Source organism: Pistacia vera, unplaced genomic scaffold (assembly GCF_008641045.1).
Source record: "Pistacia vera cultivar Batoury unplaced genomic scaffold, PisVer_v2 Contig886, whole genome shotgun sequence".
Taxonomy (NCBI): domain Eukaryota; kingdom Viridiplantae; phylum Streptophyta; class Magnoliopsida; order Sapindales; family Anacardiaceae; genus Pistacia; species Pistacia vera.
The window spans coordinates 107,267-131,000 of record NW_022196763.1 but is presented as its reverse complement, the minus strand read 5'-3'; the positions used below and the strand labels follow the sequence as shown (position 1 = coordinate 131,000).

The 23,734-nt window shown below is 36.6% G+C and overlaps 2 protein-coding genes and 1 pseudogene across 2 annotated transcripts; 2 read left to right on the top strand and 1 right to left on the bottom strand.

The window, feature by feature from the left end:
* The first annotated feature begins 3,778 nt into the window (after positions 1–3,778).
* LOC116119371 (laccase-17-like) lies at positions 3,779–6,419 on the top strand. Its single transcript, XM_031405309.1, has 6 exons — positions 3,779–3,930; positions 4,022–4,173; positions 4,305–4,549; positions 4,649–4,777; positions 4,879–5,847; positions 5,990–6,419. The coding sequence occupies exons 1-6, from the start codon at positions 3,835–3,837 to the stop codon at positions 6,118–6,120; spliced, it is 1,722 nt and encodes a 573-aa protein (XP_031261169.1). The 5' UTR covers positions 3,779–3,834; the 3' UTR covers positions 6,121–6,419.
* Positions 6,420–11,746: 5,327 nt separating this feature from the next.
* On the top strand, positions 11,747–14,163 carry LOC116119373 (annotated as a pseudogene).
* A 3,320-nt stretch (positions 14,164–17,483) lies between these two features.
* On the bottom strand, positions 17,484–20,588 carry LOC116119369 (putative receptor-like protein kinase At4g00960). Its single transcript, XM_031405308.1, has 7 exons — positions 19,766–20,588; positions 19,198–19,341; positions 18,974–19,107; positions 18,482–18,692; positions 18,141–18,378; positions 17,898–18,048; positions 17,484–17,816 (listed from the first exon to the last, which is right to left on the bottom strand). Exons 1-7 carry the CDS (start codon positions 20,586–20,588, stop codon positions 17,484–17,486), a joined length of 2,034 nt encoding a protein of 677 aa, XP_031261168.1.
* Positions 20,589–23,734: the final 3,146 nt, after the last annotated feature.

Below are 23,734 nucleotides of genomic sequence, written 5' to 3'. Positions count from 1 at the left end.
CTGGTTGGATGACTCCCACTGTCACTGTTCTATTATTCTTTCCTACATGAATGGTCAGGGGAGTCGTCTGGTAGTCGTTCGGTCCGTCAGGATGGATGGATGGACTCAAGTGCTGGAGTTGGTTTGGTTTGGCCGTTCAACCCGCGAGGGTGAGCCGAGTCGGATTGGGTTTGTCTTTGGGTTGACTGGAGGTGAAGTGGGATGGTGGGGATGGGTTGATCCTGCGGGCTCTCTGTTGCTGGATCGTTTTGATCATGAGGCTGGGATGGGTCGACTGGACAGCGCGCTGTTGGCATATCTTTATCTCTGTTAGTCAAAACGGAGTAGTCGAGCGCCAGTGCGTTTAACTGATGCGGCCCTTTACAGGAATCCGAGGGTCGATGCTCTGGTGTGGAGAGAGGTTGCATGGATGGGATAGTGGTGCGGAACCGATTGGGGGGTGCTTGGTCGGGCAGAAACTCAAGATCGTAGAATCGACTTACTTTCTCCTTTAGCGACTGGTTCTCGACCCTGATGGAGGTGTTTTCGGCTTCCAGTGCGGCCACCTTGTCCAAGTTTTGTTGCATGAGAGCGGTCAAAGCCTCCAGTCTGGCCTCGAGGTCAAAGTTAACATTGTCGGGATTGTCAGCCATGGAATATTCCTCCACGTAGCAAGGTTCGTCAAGCCGAATGATTGCTAGAGGCCCCACGGTGGGTGCCAAACTGTAGACGTAAAAATCTACCTGTACGGAAGGGGGGGTCTGATCCCGTGAGGTTGAGGCCACTAGCGATCTGTTGTACCTGCACATGTAGAGAAACACACGTGAAGCGAACGGGAAACACCGTGGTGGTGTTTGCCGTAGGCACTCCGACGCTTAAGTCAGCAAGGCTGAAAGGCTAATATAGTGAGGGCTAGGGAGTGAGAGATTACCGGAAGTCTAGTCGGGGACTGTGACTACGGCGGTGAAGCGAAGCTCTCAAGTAAGAGCTTAGGGTGTGAAGGTGTAATGTCAATGTCCTTTGTGAGAGGGCTGGCCTCTGCTTATATAGTGGTCATCTGATCTCCCAATCCTGATAGAAGTAGGAGTCCTAGTATGACTCTGATGCAAACCCTAGAAGAATCAGGGCCGTGGTGAGCTGTCTTACCAGTGTCCGGATAGGAAGGTGATTCTGATTAGGAGAGCAACTCTGAGTAGGAAAGTGATCAGGAATAGGAAGGCGACCTTGAATAGGAGGTTGATTAGGAGTAGGAAAGTACTCTGAGGGGGCTGTGGGCTCTGAATTCGCCCATAGACCTAGGAAATGGACTGGGATTAGGAGGCTCGTGCCCACTTGGTTTGGGCCGGCTACATCTTGTACCAAAAGGGCCTAATCCGGTTGGATCATATTGGGCTTGGCTTCTTCTTCTTCAGTGTCGGGCCTGTTTTCCTATTTGGGCCAAGGACGATTTTTTGCCCTAACAATCTTAATGATTCATTTTTTTTCCATGGAGTCAAATCTTTGCCTGCTAGGCAAGATGATAACAAGTTAAAAATTATGTTTCAATAGGACATATATTTTTACTACTATGAAATTCATAAATGAAGTATTTAGTGTTTTGTAAGAACTCTTGAATAGAAATGGAAAAGAGATATAACTCTAGGTCCTTTGGAAATGGTAAGATCTTTGGCGCAAGAGGAAGGGATTAATCTGTATCATCTTGACTTGGTTTTGAACTGATTTCTCTATTTTTCACAATATCCCAAGGTCAAAATATTAAAAGATATGCGTAATTTGGAAAGTTTTGTAGTATTATATATATGCACACACTAAGTATCAATAATATTTCTTTAGAAAACCATTCCCAATATTTGTTTAACTTAAAACACACCTATGTGTATTTAAAAAAAAAAAAAAGCATTTTTAACATTTCAAGGAGTACTTTAATTAATTGGATTAAATATTTGCTTAATAGACATGAAAATATTTAAGTCATTAATTTAATATTCCTTTCAATAAAATTACTCCATTTTGTTTCTTACAAGACCTCAGGCAGATTAAAAAGGAATTTGTCCAATCAAATTATCCAATTAAAAAAAAACAAAAAAAAAAAAAGTGCATATTATGTAGGAGTGCAGAAAATTTTATGTAACGTTTTGATAGAAGTAGCTTAGCCAAGCAAGGAGTGGAGGTTCAATTATTTGTAAAAATTAATCACCCCAGTCAATTATATCAGATGATCCATGAACCAGAATCCAGTCTAACAATTCTGTTTGGGTCAAAACCACCCAAAATCAGAACGGTGTAATTAACAGAGAAATTTAAAGAATTCAATCACACACAATAACACCAGTATTTATATGAGTAAGAATTAAATCAGATCCTGTAACAGTTTTCTAATGTGACAAAACTTAATTAGATTGGTTTTTTTTTTTTAAGGCATAGGAAAATGACTATATATTACTTTTATAATTGGAAGACAACTTCATAAACACCAGTATTCACATGAGTAAGAATTAAAATATTAAATCAGATCTGGTCTGATAAAGACTCTTGAGTTTATTACTTAAGAGGTTTTGAATTCGAGTCCCTACTTGATTGCTAATAGAGATAACAATTAGAACTTATATTCGACCGATAGTTCTATGGCCTTAGGAAATTAGTTGTGGTGCCCATAAGCTAGTCCAGACATCCTTGGTCATTTAAAAAAAAAAAATTCATTGGCCATCCAGAATAATACCTACCGATGAATCTGCTTCTCTTTTGATTTACAAAAATACTTCATGCTAAGAAAATGACGGGCACCAATTAATTATGCCATCAAATCCCTAGTTATAACATTACAGAAGTTTTTTTTTTTTGTAATAATTAGTTTGTTAGGTTACCTTAATCAATATTTGTCTATTCAAATTAAGATAGAGGAAGATAATTAAAGATGATATATTGTTAAAACTGTCCTGTAAATTATGTGAACGTATAAAATGACTCCAGATATCCTGCATTCTGGATGAAGTCTGCTGATACTATTTAAAGGATATTGCTTTTGACAAAAGCTTTGTAGTTAGTTTGCCAGCCGAAGAGAAAACTGTGTACATCAAACATCAATTGAGCTTTCTCTGATACTCATCACTCACCTGCTTCTTTTCCATTAATAGTTTCTAGTTTCTAGACGATGAAACATCACGCATCTGCTCTTGACAGGAAACTTCCAGTTCGCTTTATCACCAAGAATGACGATTGAGACTGATATATGGCAACAAGTACGTTTTTGTTTTTTTTTTTAATCTCTGTCGATAAAATCCAAATAAACTGAAGAGAAAAACTAATAAAGATATTTCGTCCTTCAGGCTGATCTTCTTTCAACAATACCAGAATACCATCAGTTGATTTTGATATGAAAGTTACCTTTTGATTTATTTGCACTTTTCAGCAATGATGGGGAAGTGGGGTCTTGATTCAACGATTTAATTTTGATAAGATGGTACTAATTTAGTAAGCATGGAAGTAGGTGAAGATTATTATAAAGTATAAATCATATCGGCCTAGCTAGGTTTATGAATTAGCAGATAATCAATATTTGACTTGAAAAGAAAGGAGGTCAGACAAATGGATTGCCTTTGACAGCACTCTAAAGTAGTTCTAACAACTAGTCTATCTCAATGTAGCTATTGATATGGAGCCGTTCTTGTTTTCTCTCTACTTCAATCTACAATTTTTTATTTTTTATCACCTAATTAACCTCATAAAAGCTAAAACTCCCAGTACTCTGTATATATATGCCACCGTATAAGTTCATATGAATACAAACCCAAGGAGTAGTTCTATACATCCATCAGAATCTCTTAATCTTCCCCAAAGATAAAAGGAAAGAGAGAAATGGGTGCTTCTCTTCTAGGAGTCTTCTTCTCTTTTATCACATTGTCTCTGCTTGCTGACTCGACACTTGGAATCACTAGGCACTACAAGTTTGATGTATGTGTAGTATTGTAATATGCACCTAATTGTACATATAATTTTCAAAGCGACTGTTTATGTCTTAACATTTTGCCAAAATGTTGTGTAGATCAAATTGCAAAATGTGACGCGTCTGTGCCACACCAAGAGCATTGTATCAGTAAATGGGCAATTTCCAGGGCCTCGCATTGTTGCAAGGGAGGGCGACCAGCTTCTTATCAAAGTGGTTAACCATGTCCAGAACAATATCTCCATCCATTGGTATAATTACATGCACACTTTGCATATTCATTTTTTAGCTGTCCATATATTAGTAGATGATATAATACATTGAAGAAGAAAATCCATTTTAGCTCTCATGGGAATTGCAAGTTATGATTTGTTTGAAACAGGCATGGCATTCGGCAGCTTCGAAGTGGATGGGCTGATGGGCCAGCATATATAACACAATGCCCCATTCAAACAGGGCAGAGCTATGTGTATAACTTCACCATTGTTGGGCAGAGAGGTACACTATGGTGGCATGCCCATATATCATGGCTAAGATCAACTCTCTACGGTCCCATCATCATTCTTCCTAAGCGAGGCGTTCCATACCCCTTTGCTAAACCTTACAAGGAAGTCCCCATCATCTTTGGTAATTAAAACTGTTAACAAGTTACACTGGCAATTTATCTTGTTCATAAGTAGTCTGAATTTGCTGACAATATTAATGATGTTTAAATTTGAATTGCAGGAGAGTGGTTCAATGCAGATACTGAGACCATCATTAACCAGGCTCTTCAAACAGGCGGAGGCCCAAATGTGTCTAATGCCTACACCATCAATGGATTTCCAGGGCCTTTGTATAACTGCTCAGCTAAAGGTATCAAAATCTACAGAGCATTGTATATTCTGCCATAATTCTATAAACAGGTAGTATGAAGAAGTGCCTTTTAACAATTTTGCCTAAATCTGTATATGCAGATACATTCAAGCTGAAGGTGAAACCTGAAAAAACTTACCTTCTCCGTTTAATCAATGCTGCAGTCAACGACGAGCTCTTCTTTAGCATAGCAAATCACACTGTTACAGTTGTGGATGTGGACGCCGTTTATGTTAAACCTTTTGAGACTAAAACACTGCTGATTACCCCTGGTCAGACAACAAATGTTCTTCTGAAAACCAAATCCCAGTACCCAAGTGCCACATTTTTTATGACTGCTAGACCTTATGTGACTGGTCTCGGAACTTTCGACAATTCAACTGTTGCTGGTATTTTAGAGTATGAACTGCCACACAATTTTCACTCTAGCAACTCCATCAAAAAACTTCAACTCTTTAAACCAATTCTGCCTCCTCTCAACGACACTTCCTTTGCTACCAAATTCACTAATAAACTTCGTAGCTTGGCCAGCGCACAATTCCCTGCCAATGTGCCCCAAAAGGTTGACAAGCAATTCCTCTTCACTGTGGGCTTGGGAACAAGTCCATGCCACAGCAACCAAACCTGCCAAGGTCCTAATGGAACCATGTTTCAGGCTTCTGTCAATAACGTATCCTTTGTAATGCCAACCACAGCTCTACTCCAATCTCATTTTTCTGGCCAATCAAATGGTGTTTATACTCCTGATTTTCCTACTTATCCATTAATTCCATTCAATTACACGGGCACCACACCAAATAATACTATGGTACGCAACGGAACAAAGCTAGTGGTACTTCCCTTTAATACTAGCGTGGAGCTAATTCTGCAGGACACAAGCATACTTGGTGCTGAAAGCCACCCTCTTCACTTGCATGGCTTCAATTTCTTCGTTGTTGGTCAAGGCTTTGGAAATTTTGATCCCAATAAGGACCCTGCAAACTTCAATCTTATTGACCCTATAGAAAGGAACACAGTGGGCGTGCCTTCGGGCGGGTGGGTGGCATTCCGGTTCCTCGCAGACAATCCTGGTGGGTAACAGATCATGCATAATAATAAGCATTACATGAATAAACATTCACACATTCCTGTTCTAATATGAAGAAACTTATCAAAATCTTTTAGTATTATGCATTTTTCTCTTACCTGAATTGTCCAATTATATAAATTCAGGAGTGTGGTTCATGCACTGCCACCTGGAAGTTCACACCAGCTGGGGTTTGAAGATGGCCTGGATTGTCTTAGATGGAAAGCTTCCCACTCAGAAGCTACTTCCTCCACCAGCTGATCTTCCCAAGTGTTAAAACAATCTCACTCACTTCTCGGCCGTTCATTCTAAGCAGAATTTTTTTTGTTAATGATTTCTCCTCAACCAATTAATTCTTTGACCCTATTTTTCTTGTTTGGCCTCGGCTGATTTAAGTCCAATGATGGATTGCTCATCGCTGTTTGAGTTTAACAGGGAAGAGAAAGCTGACAGTTTCATTTTTTTTATTCTTTTTTTTTTCGGTTTGATTAATTTCTTTTTTGTAATAATCATGCTGATGATAATTTCTAGCAATATTTACTCATGAGTGGATGAAATATATTTTAGCAAGAAATTTCTTTTCTCTGCTCATTTTGACCCTAACGTGTCAGAAAAAGTATTATTTTAATGAAAAATACTGGAGATATTTGAACATATTATGTATATAGTGTGACTTATTATTTAAAGGTCTTAAGTTCGATCTATCTGAGTTGTTAATAAAGGTGGTCTAGCGGTCAATTAAGACTCTTGGATGTATAATTCAAAGGTTCTAAGTTTGATCTACCTAAATTATTGATAGGGGTGGCCATTGAGTGGATTTACCCTACCATTAACTTCAAAGCCCTGAAAGAATAGTTGAAATGCAACAAATTAGCCCGAACACCTCAATTACAAAAAAAAAAAAAAACAAAAACAAAAACAAAAAATGCTAGTGGTTAGCAATTACTTACGATAATGTTGATACGAGAGTTTTGACTTATATAATTAACCAGAATAAAATTCATCTAAAAGAGATTGAATCTGTATATGCTTGAAATGATAAAATATTTTAATCCTAGACTCTGCTGTTATGTATTCCCTCCGTTTTTTTCTAATTGACGTTTTAGGTGTGGGCACAGGTTTTAATAAAAAAATAAATTTCTTCTCTCCCACCAACTTTTTTCCCTGATTTTGCAGGGTGGGAGAGGCTTTGAAAGTAAGAAACTTTCCTGCTTATTTAAATAACATTTTTAATAATTTCGTCTTATTGCATTTGTTTCTCCCACCAACTTCATCTGTTTCTTTTCTTTTAGGCTGCTCTAATTCTTTAATTTTTTCGTCCCTCACTCGTTTCTGTTCTCTTTGATTCTGTTCGATCAGTCACCATGGCCGAACAATGTAATAGTAGAGGTGTATTTGAGAAAATTGATTTAAATGTTCTTCCAACATTAGAAGCTACAGATGAAGTTGATGACATAACCGAGAAAGTTAATACCTGTGTGGACTGGAAGGAAACCCCAAAAGCTCATCATTTGTATCGTCACTCTCCTCTCAACTCCCTCAAGAAACTTCAGCTTTTGTTAACACCCGTGTGGACCGGAAGGAAACCCCAAAAGCTCACGAGTTCAAGGCTGATCTTCCAAGGCTCAAGAAAGAGGAAGTGAAGGTGGAGATTGAAGACGATAGGGTGCTTCAAATAAGTGGAGAGAGAAACATAGAGAAGGAAGACAAGAAAAAGAGAAAAAAGAAGGAAGCAGAGACAGATTAGAGAAAGAAGAAGTGGCAATGGAAAATAAGGAAGAGAGGAGAAGAGGGGAAGAGATGGGATAAGATTAAAGATTAAAGAGAGACGGAGGCAAAAAGTGAGAAATGACAAGATGAAATGGAAAGAGAGAGGGCATGATAAAAAGTGGAGAAGGCATGATGAAGGTGCAGAAAAGACAAGGCAGAACGACTTTAATTTTGAAAATTTTAAAAACTCTTAAAACGATAATTAAAAAAAAAAACGGAGGGAGTAGAAAATAAAAGTAATAATTCTGTAATTGTACCATTAACCAAAAAAATTCTTATTTCCAAAAATCTATAAAGTAATATGACGTAATTATTTCGAAATGCTGAAATATTTAATAGACATTCAAAAAAAGGTTATTTCATTACAACCCCTGAGGTTTCATACTAAAACCCCAACACCCACATGTTAAAGAAAGACACAGACATCTCCCCATGTTTCAACAATTCTCACCAATCTTCTATCCAAGCTATTATCTAATGGAAAATTGAAACTGAAGAGAGGTAAACGATACCATTTACAAGCTGGTGTTTGGGGGGAAAATAAAAAAAAAAAAGAAGACGAAGAAGTATGAATAGTTGGATAGGGTTATGATTACGAGAATAGATGCAGGATATGTGTTTGGTAGAGTGTTTTGACCTTGATATTTGTGTTGAATATTTATTAATATATTTTTATAAAGATTTATATATAATATTTTGTTGTATTTGTTAAAATAATGTATTATTATAATAATAACTTATCAAATTACATTTTAATAATACTAAAATTTTATGGTAATTTTGTCACCCGTATATATTAAAAACAAAAACCTAATTAATTTCAAGTACTAATCCAATTGTTTAAAAACACTACATTAATACATATATAACAAAAGTACTGATTATCAACCCTCAAATTATTATACACGTATCCATAACAACTACACATGGTCTATTGTGCCACCCACAATGCATTCGTATGTTATCGTATAATCGTCAGCTGTCGGTTGACTCAGTCCTTCTCCATTTCGGCCATATTCTGCCCCATTTTGACGATCACAATTTACTTGCTCATTACCCGTACTTATTGGTTTGTTCGAAGATACAGTCGTCCAATTATACATTTAAATAAATTGAAGTACACAACATGCTATAAAAATCTTCCTGTTTGTCCAATGGGTAATTTTCATTCCATTTAGAATACGGAACCATCTTTTCAAAATACCAAAGGTTCTCTCGATAACCTGCAAAGTGAAGCATGTCTGTAGTTAAAAACGATTATAATCATGTGCCAAATGCCAAATTAAACCCATTCACATGCATGTGCCAAATGGCAAATGAAAACAAAAACCCATTCCCAAATACCAAATAAAACAAAACAAAAACCCATTCAACAATCCATTAACGCAAAAAGCATTCTCTGTATCCATTAACGCAAAAAGCATTCTCTTCTACACAGATCAAACAAAAACCCATTCACCCCATTAATGCAAAAGAGCATCCTCTTCTACACAGATCAAACAAAAAGCATTTTCTGTATCCATTAATGCAAAAAGCATTCTCTTTTACACAGATCAAACAAAAACCCATTCACACCATTAACGCAAAAGAGCATCCTCTTCTACACAGATCAAACAAAAACCCATTCACACCATTGACGCAAAACATCATCCCCTTCTACACAAATCAAACAAAAACCCATTCACAATCAATTCCTGTCAAACAAATAAAAAACGTAAAACAGCATATGAGGTGGGTTTGATCCAGATAGAGGTGTGGGTTTGCGAAGGATCGGGTCATGGTGGGTTCGTTTTGGATAGATCGGGTCACGGTGGTTGGGTTGCGAAGGATTGCGTCACGATGGGTTCATTGTGGATAGATCGGGTCATTGTGGTTGGGTTACGAGTCACGGTGGATTCATTGTGGATAGATCGGGTCACGGTAGTTAGGTTGCAAAGGATTGGGTCACGGTGGGTTCGTGGTTGGGTTGCAAATGATCGGGTCACGGTGGGTTTGTGTGTGACAGATCGGGTCATGGTGTGTTTGTGTGTGACAGATCTATCACGGTGGGTTTGTTTTTGACAAATCGGGTCATGGTGGGTTTGTGTGTGACAGATCTGTCACGGTGGGTTTGTGTGTGACAGATCTGTCACGGTGGTTTTGTTTGTGACAGATCTATTTCCGGGTTCACGGCTGGGGATCTGAAATAGGTTCGCGGTGGGTTTGTGACGGAGGCATTTGCGGGTTCACGGTGGTGGGTTGACGGTGGGTTCACGTTGGGTTAGGATGTGGGTTTGTGACAGAGGGACTTGCAGTTTCACGGTGAGAAGTGAAGCACTGAAGCTGCCACTGGATACTAGAAAGCGAAATGGTGGTAATGCAAACTGGGAAGTGAAGCACTGAACCTGGTAATGGATTATCAGAAACTGAAATGGTGGTGCTGGATACTAAGAAAGTGAAGCACTGAAAACAGTAATGCAAACTGAGAAGTGAAGCACGAAGCTGGTAGTATACTGAGAATGAGAAAGTGAAATGGTGAAGCAGTGAAGAAAAGTGAAAAAGCAAACTGTACCGGTCAAAAAAAATTTGTCAGGATAATTGTCAGGATTGAATTATCAGGACAGGGTTATGTAAATAATAAAACAAATGCTATCTGAAGAATCGGGTCCAAAATATGAATAAAAATAACAAGCCAAACATAGCCCAAAATATTCTGTCCATTTTTTCATATTTTCATGTACTTTTAAATTTACATAAAATACTATAAATTAAATAATACAGTAGCTATTACTGTTAGCTACTACAGCCTACTTATAAATTAGGTAATTTTTCAAGCAAGCCTAATCTTAATTTTTGTTTGTTTGGATTTATCTATCAATCAAATTTTTTTTTAAAGGTCAAAAACCTTTTATGATATTTACCAGCAGAGTCCTCTATATTATGGACTTGAAAATGACTTCTTTTATCCTATATTCTACATTAAATAACTTCATATTTGTTAGATTTTGGTAGGATCCCACATCGGAATCTCACACCCACTAAGTGTAGTACTTAAGCATAAGGGCTCTCCTATCTATCAGGCCGGTCTTTTGAGTCAGGCTCTTCCTTGGACTTAAGTTCTAACATTGGTACTTTTCGTTGAGAGTTAGGCTATGGAAAGGGTTACCTATAGGTTAAATTAAGGTGCAATGTGCATCGAATGACTGATTTGATATTCCTTATTAACTACGTACGTCAATTTTGTATTTAGTATTATTTAATCAAATGAACTGGGGTGAAGTTAGAGAAGAAAAAAGACAATCGTGGTTCGAGAGGTACTTTTGGGTTTATTATTCAAGAAGTTTTGAGTTCGAGTTCCTCTTCAATTGCTAATAGGGGTAACCATAATTTTTCCAGCTAACTCAACTTCTTTTCAAATAATCAAAAACTTTCTACAACTCAAAACTCATTTTTCAGTTCTGCATTTTTGTTGCAACTCAACAACCAAGCTTCTTCTGCATTTTTTGTTCCAGCTAACTCAACTTCTTTTCAAATAATCAAAAACTCAAAACTTATTTTTCAGTTCTGCATTTTTGTTGCAACTCAACAACCAAGCTTTCATCAATATTCACTTCACCAACATGCATTATCAGCAATTTCTGCCAAATTTATCAATATTTACTTCACCAACATGCATTATCGTGGCAACCATTAGTAAAAGAAAATGCACAAAAGGAATCAAGTTCACCAACTCTGATTAGAAATCTGCACTATCGGTTGCAGACTTAATACCAAACCTGGTTTTGAGTCAACATTTCCAGATTCAACTTATAGTACAATCCTAATCAGAGTTACCAGCTCTTGCACTGTAAACCTATCAACACAGCAGCACAATCTTCATTCATAACACATTCTGCACTGCCAAATTCATAACCCATTCTGCACTTCCAAATGCAAAACACATTCTACACTGCCAAATTCATAACACATTCTGCCAAATTCATAACACATTCTACACTGCCAAATTCATAACACATTCTGCCAAATTCANACCTTCCTCAATTCTGTATATATATGCTACCGTATAAGCTTTCATGAATACATACTCAAGGAATACATCCCTCAGCTCTCTTGACCTCAATTACTTAATTCTCTAAAGAAAAAAGGGGGAGAGAGAAATGGGTGTTTTTCTACTTCAATCATCAGCAGTTTTTGGAGTCCTGTTTTCTTTAATCACCTTGTCTCTACTTGTTGAGCCTGCACTTAGTATCACCAGGCACTACAAGTTTGATGTATGTGTGATTAAGATGACCCTGAAAACTAATTTTTGTGGCTACTATTCTTTTTTTTTTTTTTTTTTTTTTTTATCTCTTAACATTGTTTTATCAAAATATTGCGTAGATCAAATTGCAAAATGTGACGCGTCTGTGCCATACCAAGAGCATTGTATTAGTAAATGGGCAGTTTCCAGGGCCTCGCGTTGTTGCAAGGGAGGGCGACCAGCTTCTTATCAAAGTCGTTAACCATGTCCAGAACAATATCTCCATCCATTGGTATAAATACATGCACACTGATGAGATTATTATTATTTTTAGCTATCTATTACAAAATGATATAATACACATTTAAGAAGAAAAAAACATTTTAGCTCTTATAGGCATTGCAAGTTATATGGTTTGTTTGTAACAGGCATGGCATTCGGCAGCTTCAAAGTGGATGGGCTGATGGTCCAGCATATATAACTCAATGCCCTATTCAAACAGGGCAGAGCTATGTTTACAACTTCACCGTTGTTGGCCAGAGAGGTACACTGTGGTGGCATGCCCATATATCATGGCTAAGATCAACTATCTATGGTCCCATCATCATTCTTCCCAAGCGTGGTATTCCTTATCCATTTGCGAAACCTTACAAGGAAGTTCCCATCATCTTTGGTAATTATAACTATAAACAAGATACTTTTGGAATTTACCAAAATTAAGCAACTTTGCCAATCAGAATTTATTTACAGAAACAATAATGTATAAATTGCAGGAGAGTGGTTTAATGGAGATACTGAGGCTATCATTAGCCAGGCCCTTCAAACAGGTGGAGGCCCAAATGTGTCTGATGCCTATACTATCAATGGACTTCCTGGGCCTTTGTATAATTGCTCTGCTAAGGGTATTAAAGTCTACATAAAGACATTAATTGTCAATACCATTTTTCAAGTGGAAATATCATATTGGTCAAGTGCATTTATTTGATTTTCTGTAACTCTATGCTCGCAGATACATTCAAGCTGAAGGTGAAGCCTGGAAAAACCTACCTTTTACGTTTAACCAATGCTGCACTCAATGATGAGCTTTTCTTCAGCATAGCAAATCACACTGTTATAGTTGTGGATGTGGATGCTGTTTATGTTAAACCTTTCGAAACTGAAACACTACTCATTGCCCCTGGTCAGACAACAAATGTTCTTCTGAAAACCAGATCCCATTACCCAAGTGCAACATTTTTAATGACTGCTAGGCCTTATGTGACTGGTCAAGGCACTTTCGACAATTCAACTGTTGCTGGTATTTTAGAGTATGAAAAACCACGCAACTTTCGTTCTAGCAACTCCATCAAAAAACGTCCACTCTTTAAACCAGTTTTACCTCCTCTCAATGACACATCCTTTGCTACAAAATTTTCAAATAAACTTCGTAGCTTGGCAAGTGCACAATTCCCCGCCAATGTGCCCCAAAAGGTTGACAAGCAATTCTTCTTCACGGTAGGCTTAGGAACAAGTCCATGCCACAGCAACGAAACCTGCCAAGGCCCTAATGGAACCATGTTCGCGGCTTCAGTTAATAATGTCTCTTTTACAATGCCAAACACAGCTCTACTCCAATCTCACTTTTTTGCCCAATCAAATGGCGTTTACACCCCCAATTTTCCTATCTATCCATTAATTCAATTTAATTACACCGGCACCCCACCAAATAATACAATGGTGAGCAATGGAACAAAGTTAGTGGCACTTCCTTATAACACAAGTGTTGAGCTCATTATTCAGGATACCAGCATACTTGGTGCTGAAAGCCACCCTCTTCATTTGCATGGCTTCAATTTCTTCGTCGTTGGACAAGGTTTCGGAAATTTTGATCCGAACAGAGACCCTGCAAACTTCAATCTTGTGGATCCTGTTGACGTACAGGAACACTGTTGGTGTGCCCTCTGGTGGGTGGGTGGCTATTCGTTTCCTCGCAGACAATCCAGGTGGGTAAAAATGCATGTATATTTTTTATAAATTTCAACTTAAACTCATAATGACAATTAAAGTCTAATTCATGCGGGAAAACAAGTTCAAAACGGAGGTAATCTAGTTAGACATATAACCATACAAGTTGATCAAAATATTTCTGCCTTATACATTTTTTCCTGACTGATTCCAGTAAATAATGATTGATTGTCAAATTATATATATATATATACAGGGGTGTGGTTCATGCACTGCCACCTGGAAGTTCACACCAGCTGGGGTTTGAAGATGGCCTGGATCGTCTTAGATGGAAAGCTTCCCAATCAGAAGCTGCTTCCTCCACCAGCTGATCTTCCCAAGTGTTAACAATCTCACTCGCTTCTCGGCCGTTCATTCTAAGCAGAATCATTTTGTTGATGATTTCTCCTCAACCAATTAACTCTTTTTCTAGTTTGGCCGAGCGATTAAAGTCCAATGATTATTTGTTCATCAATACTGAGTTTGACAGGAAAGAGAAAGGATTAACGGCTTTTTTTTTTAAATAATCATGTTGATGTTAATAATAATTTTTCATCTTCTGGAAGGGAGCTCTTTTTCTTGCCTTTTCCTTATGCTTCTTCCATGAAATTATATCATCTATGCATTCATTTTTTAAATTAATCAATGATTATGATGATAAGTTTTATAAAAGAGAATAAAATACATAGATAATTGAATGTCATTAATTATGAATAGCGTGGATGCACGTCCAAAACTTACTTATTTTGAATAAATAATATATACTAGGACAATCATACAAACATATTACTTATACAAAATTTAATTATTAATTATCACATTTAGTTTGAGATTTTTGGATGTTTAAATAGGGGTGTCAACCGAGCCGAGCCGCTCGACTCGGCTACAGTGGTGAGCCAAGTACAAACTCGCCAAATTTTGACTCAACAAACTCGACTCAAGCTCAAGCTCGATTGGAAAAGCAAAAAATAAAGAATTGGAGATTTTTTTTGTTAGCTCAAGCTTGAACTTGAATTTTCAGTGTTGAGCTCGAGCTCGAATTTCAAGTTGCTAAGATCGAACTCGAGCTCAATACTATAACAAACGAGCCGACCTCCATTAGCCCAAAACTCGGCTTAACTTGTTTACACCCTTTGAAGTGAATGGGATCATTAAGCCAATATACAACAAATCTTCATTTGGCAAATAAATACGTTAACCCACAACTCTGTTCAGAAAATACCCTACATGATGAACAAAATCTTCCCAAGTCAGAATGGGAAAATGTGTTTAAAAGTGCTGTTATAATATAAAAGTACTTAAAAGGCCTGATTGGTCGCAGTAAAATGAATGATGTTTATGCTGTCTGCAGAACAAAAGAAGTTTGTATAAATGTAATGGAACATTTCAATCTAAATGTTTCAGACAGGTCTTTTTTCTATCAGGAAAAAAAAAAAAAAAAAACCGCCTTCAGTTTCTTAAAAGGACTCGCTCAGCTTAAGCAAGAACTTTTGTCTAATTAAATTATCCAAAAACATTCCACTGATAGCTTAACAGTAGACAGATACTTTGCCTGCAACATATTTATGTAAATACTTGAAAATTTACACTCTATACAAGCAAACGTAAGAGAAGATAAAAGTGCTGCGTTTTACAACTGTTTTTATTATAAACAGAAACGACACCGTTTGCAGAATTACATTTTCTCCTGTACTTGGCTCTTTTGCACTTTCGTTCTTTGACCAACATGCTAGGCCTTGTATATGTGACTGTTCTGCTGACTAGGTACTCCAAAACAGCCAACACCTGAAGCAGGAACAAATGTATTGCTTGACTGTCCAATGCTGGAAGAAGGATTGAAATGTGCTGAACCACTGTTTGGGACTGATGACGAGTGGTCATTATGCAGTTGATTAGCAGCAGAAAAAACATTGTTTTGAGCATGCTGAGGATGCTGTGCAGGCTGAGAATAAATGGAGCTCTGATAATGCTGAGATGCCACATTTTGGTAGCCTGGGTGAGTAAAGCCAGAGTACTGCTGTTGAGGCATATGAACAGAGTGTTGTTGCTGTGAGCTACCACTGTAAGCTGCATTAAACCGATGGTAACACTGAGCAGCAGAGTGTCCAGCCTTATTACAGACTTGACAAATGAGTCTGTTTCTTCCATTACCACAGCCTCTGCCTCTTCCATAAACAGGAGGTCTAGTCCAGTTTTGAGTCAGTCCATTACCAACAAAAGGCATAAAATTTTGAGGCTGAGAGGATGTAAAGACTGGTGGAGTGATATAAGTCTGTGGATGAGGATTTCCCAGAGACATTAGGGATGGTACAACATTCTCAACGTTTGTAGCTGTGTTAAAACCAGTCTGCTCTTTTGTTCCAGAAATGCCAAGTACATTAGGATGACTAGCTAAGGCTACATTAACAGATCTATTGTAGAAATCAACTGAGTTAAATTTTTCTAATCTCAACTCATATTTCTGAAGTAAAAATTGTGCCTCTTGAAGTGTAACATTATCAACTTTGGACTCTAATCTGGAAGTGAGAGTCATAACAGCATCATCATACTCAGGTCCTAACCCATCTAATACATATTGAAGCAAGTCCTCATCAGATACAATCATTCCACTTGCTGCTAAACTTTCAGAAATCTCTTTCATCTTTTTAACGTAATCACTAATACTGAGATTACACTTTTGAGTAGTTTGAAGTAAATTTCTAAGATGAAGAGCTCGAGCCTTGGAATCTGTTACAAATTCGTTTTCTAAGGCTAACCAAATTTCAGTAGCTAATCTACATTTTGAAACAACACAGAACATGCTTTCCGAAATTGATGCAAGTAGCCAGCCAACTAAACATTTATCAACTCTTTTCCACAAAACATAAGCCGGATTAAGTTGTTCACTAACCTCAGATTCATCGATTAGAACTGGTGAGGGACAACGAGCTCTACCTAAGAGGTGGTCTTCCAATTCATGAGAGCCGACAACAGATAACACTTGGGAGCTCCAAAATCGGTAATTATTTCATGTCAACTTAGGGTTTATAACTTGCAAACTTGAATTGAGAGCTAAAGTCAATCGATTTGTAGAATCTTGCAACACTTCTCGATTGTTGTTAAGCATGTGAGAAGCAGAGGAATCCTTAGCCATTGACGCGAGTCTTGGCTCTGATACCATGACAAATTAGCTTAGGGTTTGCGAATAAGCAAAAATGGAGAGAAAAAGTGTTTAACTTTTCTTTACTGGTAAACTGATTTTTCATTATTCAGTGAAGAGTAAACTTTACTCTTTTAATTATGCGGCCATTTATATGTGAAAGTCCCGCTTTCTCCCCCATGCTTCATTGTTTCTTTGATTCTTTGCATCAATAAAGTGTTCAATTATCATGCGAAAATAGAATATTAAGACCGTGTTTGGTACATAGTATCCGATTGTATTTTTTTCTTGGGATTGGACTGAATTAGATTAGAGTGAAAAAGACTGAATAATTATATATATATATATATATACATTACTCCAACATTATATATTCATGTAGTTAAAAGTTACAATATATGTATATGATGGACTATATATCGTATGGAATTTGATATATCTTATCAAAATCAAAGGTGTAAGCTATTTATGAAAAACAAATTTGATAAATGGAATGATAAATACTATTGAAAGTTTGCAATTCCTTGTGCTAACGAGGGTAGAGTTCAGTGATGGGCTCGTCATTCACATATGAAGGCATGGGTTTGCCTGAATATTGAATTGAATCTGGACTCGTTTTTGGCATGCTTTGCTCTGTCGTTCTATGAATAGAAAATGCTGGTCGTTTTGGTAACGGCAGTGCAGTAGAGAAACTATTAAGCATAAGCAATATTGTTGCCATTATAGGCCTGTCTGTTGGATCTTCTTGAACGCACAATAATCCGATATGGATGCATCGAATGACCTCATCTGGCGAAAACAAATCACCTAAAGTTTTATCCATTAGCTTTAATGGCGTTCCTTCCCTCCAAAGTCTCCAAGCCTGTGAGAAACATCAGTTAATTCTCATAACAAAATGTAGCTTCTATTCTATGTAAGATAAAATTGATGAGTTTGTGCTTACATAGCTCAAGAGGCCCTCAGCATAAGCTGATTGATAGAAACAATTGTTCTTTTTACCGCTTATGATCTCTATTACTAAAACTCCAAAACTGTACACATCAGACTTAATTGAGAATTGTCCGTGCAACACGTACTCTGGAGACATATAGCCACTAGAATCTAGCACCATTAGTACATTAGTCTAGTATATATCCAAATAGTTACTAAGAATAATTAGAAGGATTATTATTGTGTTAAATCTTACTATGTTCCAACAATTCTGCTTGTACTTCCTCGACTTTGATCCATCCCACAAATCCTTGCTATGCCAAAATCTGCTATCTTCGGCTTCATGTCCTCGTCCAACAAGACATTACTGGCTTTAAGATCACAATGTATAATTCTAAATCTAGAATCTTCATGAAGATATAGAAGTCCTCGAGCAATTCCTTCTATAATCTTGCAACGCATTGGCCAATTCAAAAGTCCTTGTTTTTCAGGATCTGTACATGCATCAATAAAAATAATAATTTTTTAGTTGTGAGGTGAGACGTTGAAATGCCCTCATTTTATGATGTTATGAAGAAATAAAGAAATTTCATATACCAAAAAGGAAGTAGTCAAGGCTTTTGTTGGGCACAAATTCATAGACGAGTATTTTCTCCCCTTTTTCCGCACAAAACCCTAATATCCTCACTAACTTTCTGTGTTGAAGCTTGGCTGCCAACGCAACCTCATTCCTAAATTCATGCAAACCTTGGCCTGAGCCTCTTGATAGCCTTTTAATAGCTACTTCCTGTCCATTATGAAGTGTACCCTGTGGATATATAATAGACCATTAATCAACCATTTGTTAATACATATACTAATTAACCTCTTAATGATGTTACCGACGATGATGTCCTGATGAGTTTCCAGAGCATTAATTTGCGCCAGCGCTCTTTTGGCCCTGACGCGTTTTTCAAATTATCCGGCAACATGGTCGCGTCGGGGCATGGTCATTTTGTGATGGTGTGAGTTCATCTGGTCGGATGCCTAGGGATAAAATTTTTCTCATTTCAACATAAAGAAAGAAATAAAAAAGGGAAAGTTTCTTACCTTGTACACGCTGCCAAATCCACCCTCACCAATCTTGTTTCCATCAGAGAAATTGTGTGTGGCAGCTTCAATGGTATGCAAATCTAATTGTAAAAATTCCACCATTGAAATTTCATCACCAGCTGGAGATAATACTTCAAAAAAAAATGGAAGTTTTAAGTTAGTTTTATTTAGAATATGATAAAACAAAAGCTTTTTAGTTTTGTTATATATATATATATTACCATTTCCCTCATTTACAGCTCTGTACTTTCTCCCTTCTTTCCAACTTAAGAGACAATAGCATGAAGTGGATAAAATTATTGTGAAGACAAGTACTGTAGGAACTGTAATTTCAATCATCCTCTTTAAGGAGATCTGCCTATTTCCTGCACACACAAGAAATATTTGATCCACTAAAATACAATATGCTTAGCTATATTCTAGCAAAATAGATTCAAATGATTTACTACGGCAAAACTTATTATTAATCTAACGTTCATCGGATGTATATGCGTTCAATTAATGACCTAGTGCACCTGGCATGCACTGTAACATCTCATGCCGACTTCCTCCGGTGGGGTTCCAAGAGTTATGATCTTCATGTATCGTTCTACTCACCTCATATGGTGGGGTTCGGAATTTTGTCTTATCCCTCTTGATTCGAACCCAAGACAATACGTGAAAGAATAACGTAACTCTCAAAGCCGTAAGAGGAAGTGGGTATACAGGCCATTACAAGCACAAACTTGCTAATTGGTCCGATCTAAATGAATCCGATAATCCAAAAGATTTGTAAAACCAAATGCTTACCACTTGTACTTGTTGAGGGTACTGGTGGCGGAGGTTGTGGTACTGGTGCTGGAGGTGGAGTTGGAGTTGGTTGTGAGTAAAAAGGATACATTTCAAACCTGATATTGCAACTAGGCTTATTAACTCTACCTCCTTCCTTCCCATAACAGCATTCAGAAATCTCACTAACACAGTCATCCAAGCAAATGTTGCACTCAGATAAAACAATGTCAGGAGTGCATTGCGCCAGCCCATATAGCCTAGTAACAGTTGAGAGATTCACTTCTTTTGTGGCAAAAAATTTGCTAGAACCCACAGCCTCTTTGATCAAACTACTCATCAACCCATCCAAACTCTCCTTAAACTGACTCACATTCACAACATCGTTCATGCTGCCCATCGAATAACCAGGATTCTCTTCCATGTCGGCGAAAATCGTCTTGTTTGAGTACCTTAACATGCACTCTTCATACCATATAATTGCTTCCTTCTGTTTTGGACAAACGGTTATGATAGTTTCACTGGCCGCCTTGACACAACTTTGGCATAAATCAGGAGCGATGTCTCCTCTGCAAAGAAAGAGGCCATAGGCTTCATCGGATACGGCCAGCGGGCCTCCGGTGCTGGCGTTGTAAAATCCATTGCTGAGGGTGGCGTTTGAGATTAGGGAAGAGAGAGTTTGATTGAGGTTAGTTGAGAAGGCAATATTGGGAGTGAAAGTTGTTGGGTATTTTATGCAGTGGTGGTAGAGATCTGTGGTTTGCTGGTGTGTGATTTTTGCAGAGATGATGAGCATAACAATGGCGGAAAGGATGATTTTAGACAAAGAGATAGAACAAGCCATGATTGTTACTAATTCTGATACAATTTCAATATGCCCAATTTTTAAAAGAAAAACATGCATTCAGAGGTTGACTTGACTCTCCCATGTGTTTGGTGAGCATCCCAATTAGGACGGAGCCACGAGTGGGGTAGTGGGGGCTGATGACCCCACAGAAATAATTAAAGTGTCCAACATAATTTTAATTTAATATATGTTTAACTTAACTATAGTTTAAGAAAAAATCATAAATTAATGTGTCCGTTGCCTAAACTTTTATACACCATAGTTAACTTAGAGAAGAATTTATGAATTTTGAAGTGGGATATTATATTGTTAAAAATTGAAGTTATTTGTTTTTTTTTTTATTATTATTATAATGTTACAAACATTTGTGGTTTTTATTAATGAATTTTGTATTTAAGTTTTATTATATTAAATTGTTAATGGTGGTAAGTATTAAGTTTTATACAATTGTAGATTAGTTAATACTAATAATAAAAGATTTATTATGTTTAGAAAAAAGTTTAAATTGTTGATTAGATCTTTAATCCTTCCCCCTTTAAACAAAATTCTAGGCTCTGTCAAGAGTAAGCTATAAAAATTTTGGGTCCGTTTATTATCGTTTTCATTTTTATTCTTTTATTTTATTTTAAAAAATGTGTCATATTTTTTCATTTATATTTTTTTGTGTTTTTCACAACAGAAAACAAGAAAAACATGTTTGTCAACAAAACTGAAAACACACAGCTTAAAAAGAATTTTTTTTTTTTTTTTTTTATGTTTTAATTCTCTACCTTTCATATTTATTATAAGAAAATGATAAGTCGATAACAAAAACGTTTTTATAATTTTCATTTTAGAATTTTTTTCAGAATATGATATTGCACCCATTTTCATTAAATTTTAATACTAAAACAAATACATCAAATACAAATATTGAGCGCGGCTTTTACTCTAAAATTACATGCTTAAAGTCTTATTCCAAATTTTTCTTTCTCGAATTACTCTATTTTACAATAACATGTAAATAACACACTGATGTGGTAATTGATATATTAATATCCCAAAATCGATACATCAAGTACTTAATTAAAATGAAATATTTTAAATAAAAGTTAATTGGGATGTGTAATATTACTCAGTATGAAACCAACTCACCCATATATGCTGCTTTTGCTTTGTTTGGCCTTAAAATATTAAAAAATCCATATAATTTAAAATAACTTTAACTTTTCAACATTCAATAAGATTGGAACAGTTGTGTATTCACGAGACATATTTGCGACTTGGTCAATATATCACATAAATATTGGTGAGGGCAAATATCATTTTAAGAAAAGTGTCGTGTCATTATACCGCCGAAAAAAGACTTAACAAGGGAAATTTTCAATATCTACCCCTTGAGGTTTTGTTAATACTCAACTTTTATGGAAATTATGTTATGAATCATTAGAAAATACCCCTTGTCACGAACAACGTTAAATTATTCTAACAGTTCTAAGGCATTGTGGTCATTTTATTAAAATTAATCACCGGAAAACTTAACTAACCCTAATTTTAATTAGTCAAACATTAATTAGTCTTAACCCTGTTGTTGCTAAGTAAAATTAAAAATATTAATTAAACTGAAATTCACTAGTTCAAAATTACTTTTCCATCTTCAATAAAAGTGAGGGCAAAATGGTATTTTCAAATAAACTAAAAATTCAAGGTAACAAAAGCTAATGGTATTAGTGATAATATTTTGTGATGATTTCTAGCATAAGTACCATAAAGCTGAGTATTAGCAAAACCTCAGAGATATATTTTAAAAAATTTCTCTTCTAAGAACAATAACTTTTGACCTGGTGATAAGTGCACGATCCTAACTAGATTTTGATTTTGTAAAAGAAAATTGAACTGAACTTGGGTTTTTTTAATAAATTCTTAGTATAAAGAGCTCTTCATATTTGTTTACCCCAAAAAAAAAAAATGAAGGCTCTTCATATTTTCATATTAGTCATTGTTTTACCACAAATAAAATTTTATCAATTAAATAAGACTTTTGTATAAAAAGGTCTTCACGTTTTTATACACATAGATTGACCACTACACGACAAGCAATGCCTGCTTTTTTGACCATGCAATATCACAAAAAGAGAGTTAACTCATTTCTAAACGTGTTTCATCCCTGACGTGCTCTCTGGTTAGATTGAAATTAAAGTAAATTTAGGGGTGAGCGGGTCTAGACACCCAGCCCAATCCCTTAGAATCAGACCCGATGGTTCTTAGGATATAGGAATCGGAATTGGACCCAGTCAGAACCAGTTCCAAAATGCCTAAAATTGGAATTTGTACCCAATGTTCTTAAAATCGAACCAGACCTTGACCCGTTCATGGGTCCGGTTCTCGATTTGACCAGTTGGATCGGTCAATTGGACTGTATTCTATAAAACTATTGTTAGTTCATAAATGTTTGAAATTCATCAAAAACACCCCTAAATAATTACCATGAGTCCTTACAGGTTTGAAACATATCCAAAACACCTTGTCGCTCGAAGAGACTGGTGAGTGGTGGCGGCAGTGATGATCAACAGCCAATCGAAGTTTGGAATGATGGGGCTTTTGATGTATAGGTGTCGGCTGATAAGAGCTTGAAAGTATACATTTTATTAGTGATTCAATTGGATTATTTGTGGAAAAAGGTGTTTAATTGTTGGAATTTGAATTTATTATTTCATAAATACGTTTTACGGGATCATGGGTGTATTTTGAGTATTTTCAGGTTCAAACCGATATTTGAAGGAACAAGAATGATGTCGATGGAATTCGTGACAAGTGGGAACAAACGGTGCAAGAATCGGAGTTGAAACGAGAAAGTTGTGACTCGTCGAAACTATAACGTAAAATCTGGAAATCCTTTAAGATGAGCATGCTTCGATGTTTTGATCATAACTTGAGCTGTGGTAATCGGAAATTGACGATTCTGGTGGCGTTGGAAAGCTTATTCAAAGAGCTACAAAGTTCATGTTTATGACTTTACCAAATTCTGAAGTTCACGGACTCTGGGGACAGAAAGAACGATCGCCGCAGCGATCGTTTCTCATCGCCGCAGCGATGGGTCTCGGGCCTATTTGGGTTATTGCATTCTCCTAATCCGAATTTGAGTGGGTTAAGGATTTTAATTC

Coding starts and splice junctions, on each gene's coding strand:
- LOC116119371 (XM_031405309.1), top strand. CDS start 3,835: ATGGGTGCTTCTCTTCTAGGAGTCTTCTTCTCTTTTATCACATTGTCT. Junction 4,174..4,304: donor AACAATATCTCCATCCATTG/GTATAATTACAT, acceptor TGTTTGAAACAG/GCATGGCATTCGGCAGCTTC. Junction 4,550..4,648: donor GGAAGTCCCCATCATCTTTG/GTAATTAAAACT, acceptor TTTGAATTGCAG/GAGAGTGGTTCAATGCAGAT.
- LOC116119369 (XM_031405308.1), bottom strand. CDS start 20,588: ATGGCTTGTTCTATCTCTTTGTCTAAAATCATCCTTTCCGCCATTGTT. Junction 19,342..19,765: donor ACCCTCAACAAGTACAAGTG/GTAAGCATTTGG, acceptor TTGTGTGTGCAG/GAAATAGGCAGATCTCCTTA. Junction 18,379..18,481: donor CCTTGACTACTTCCTTTTTG/GTATATGAAATT, acceptor ATGCATGTACAG/ATCCTGAAAAACAAGGACTT.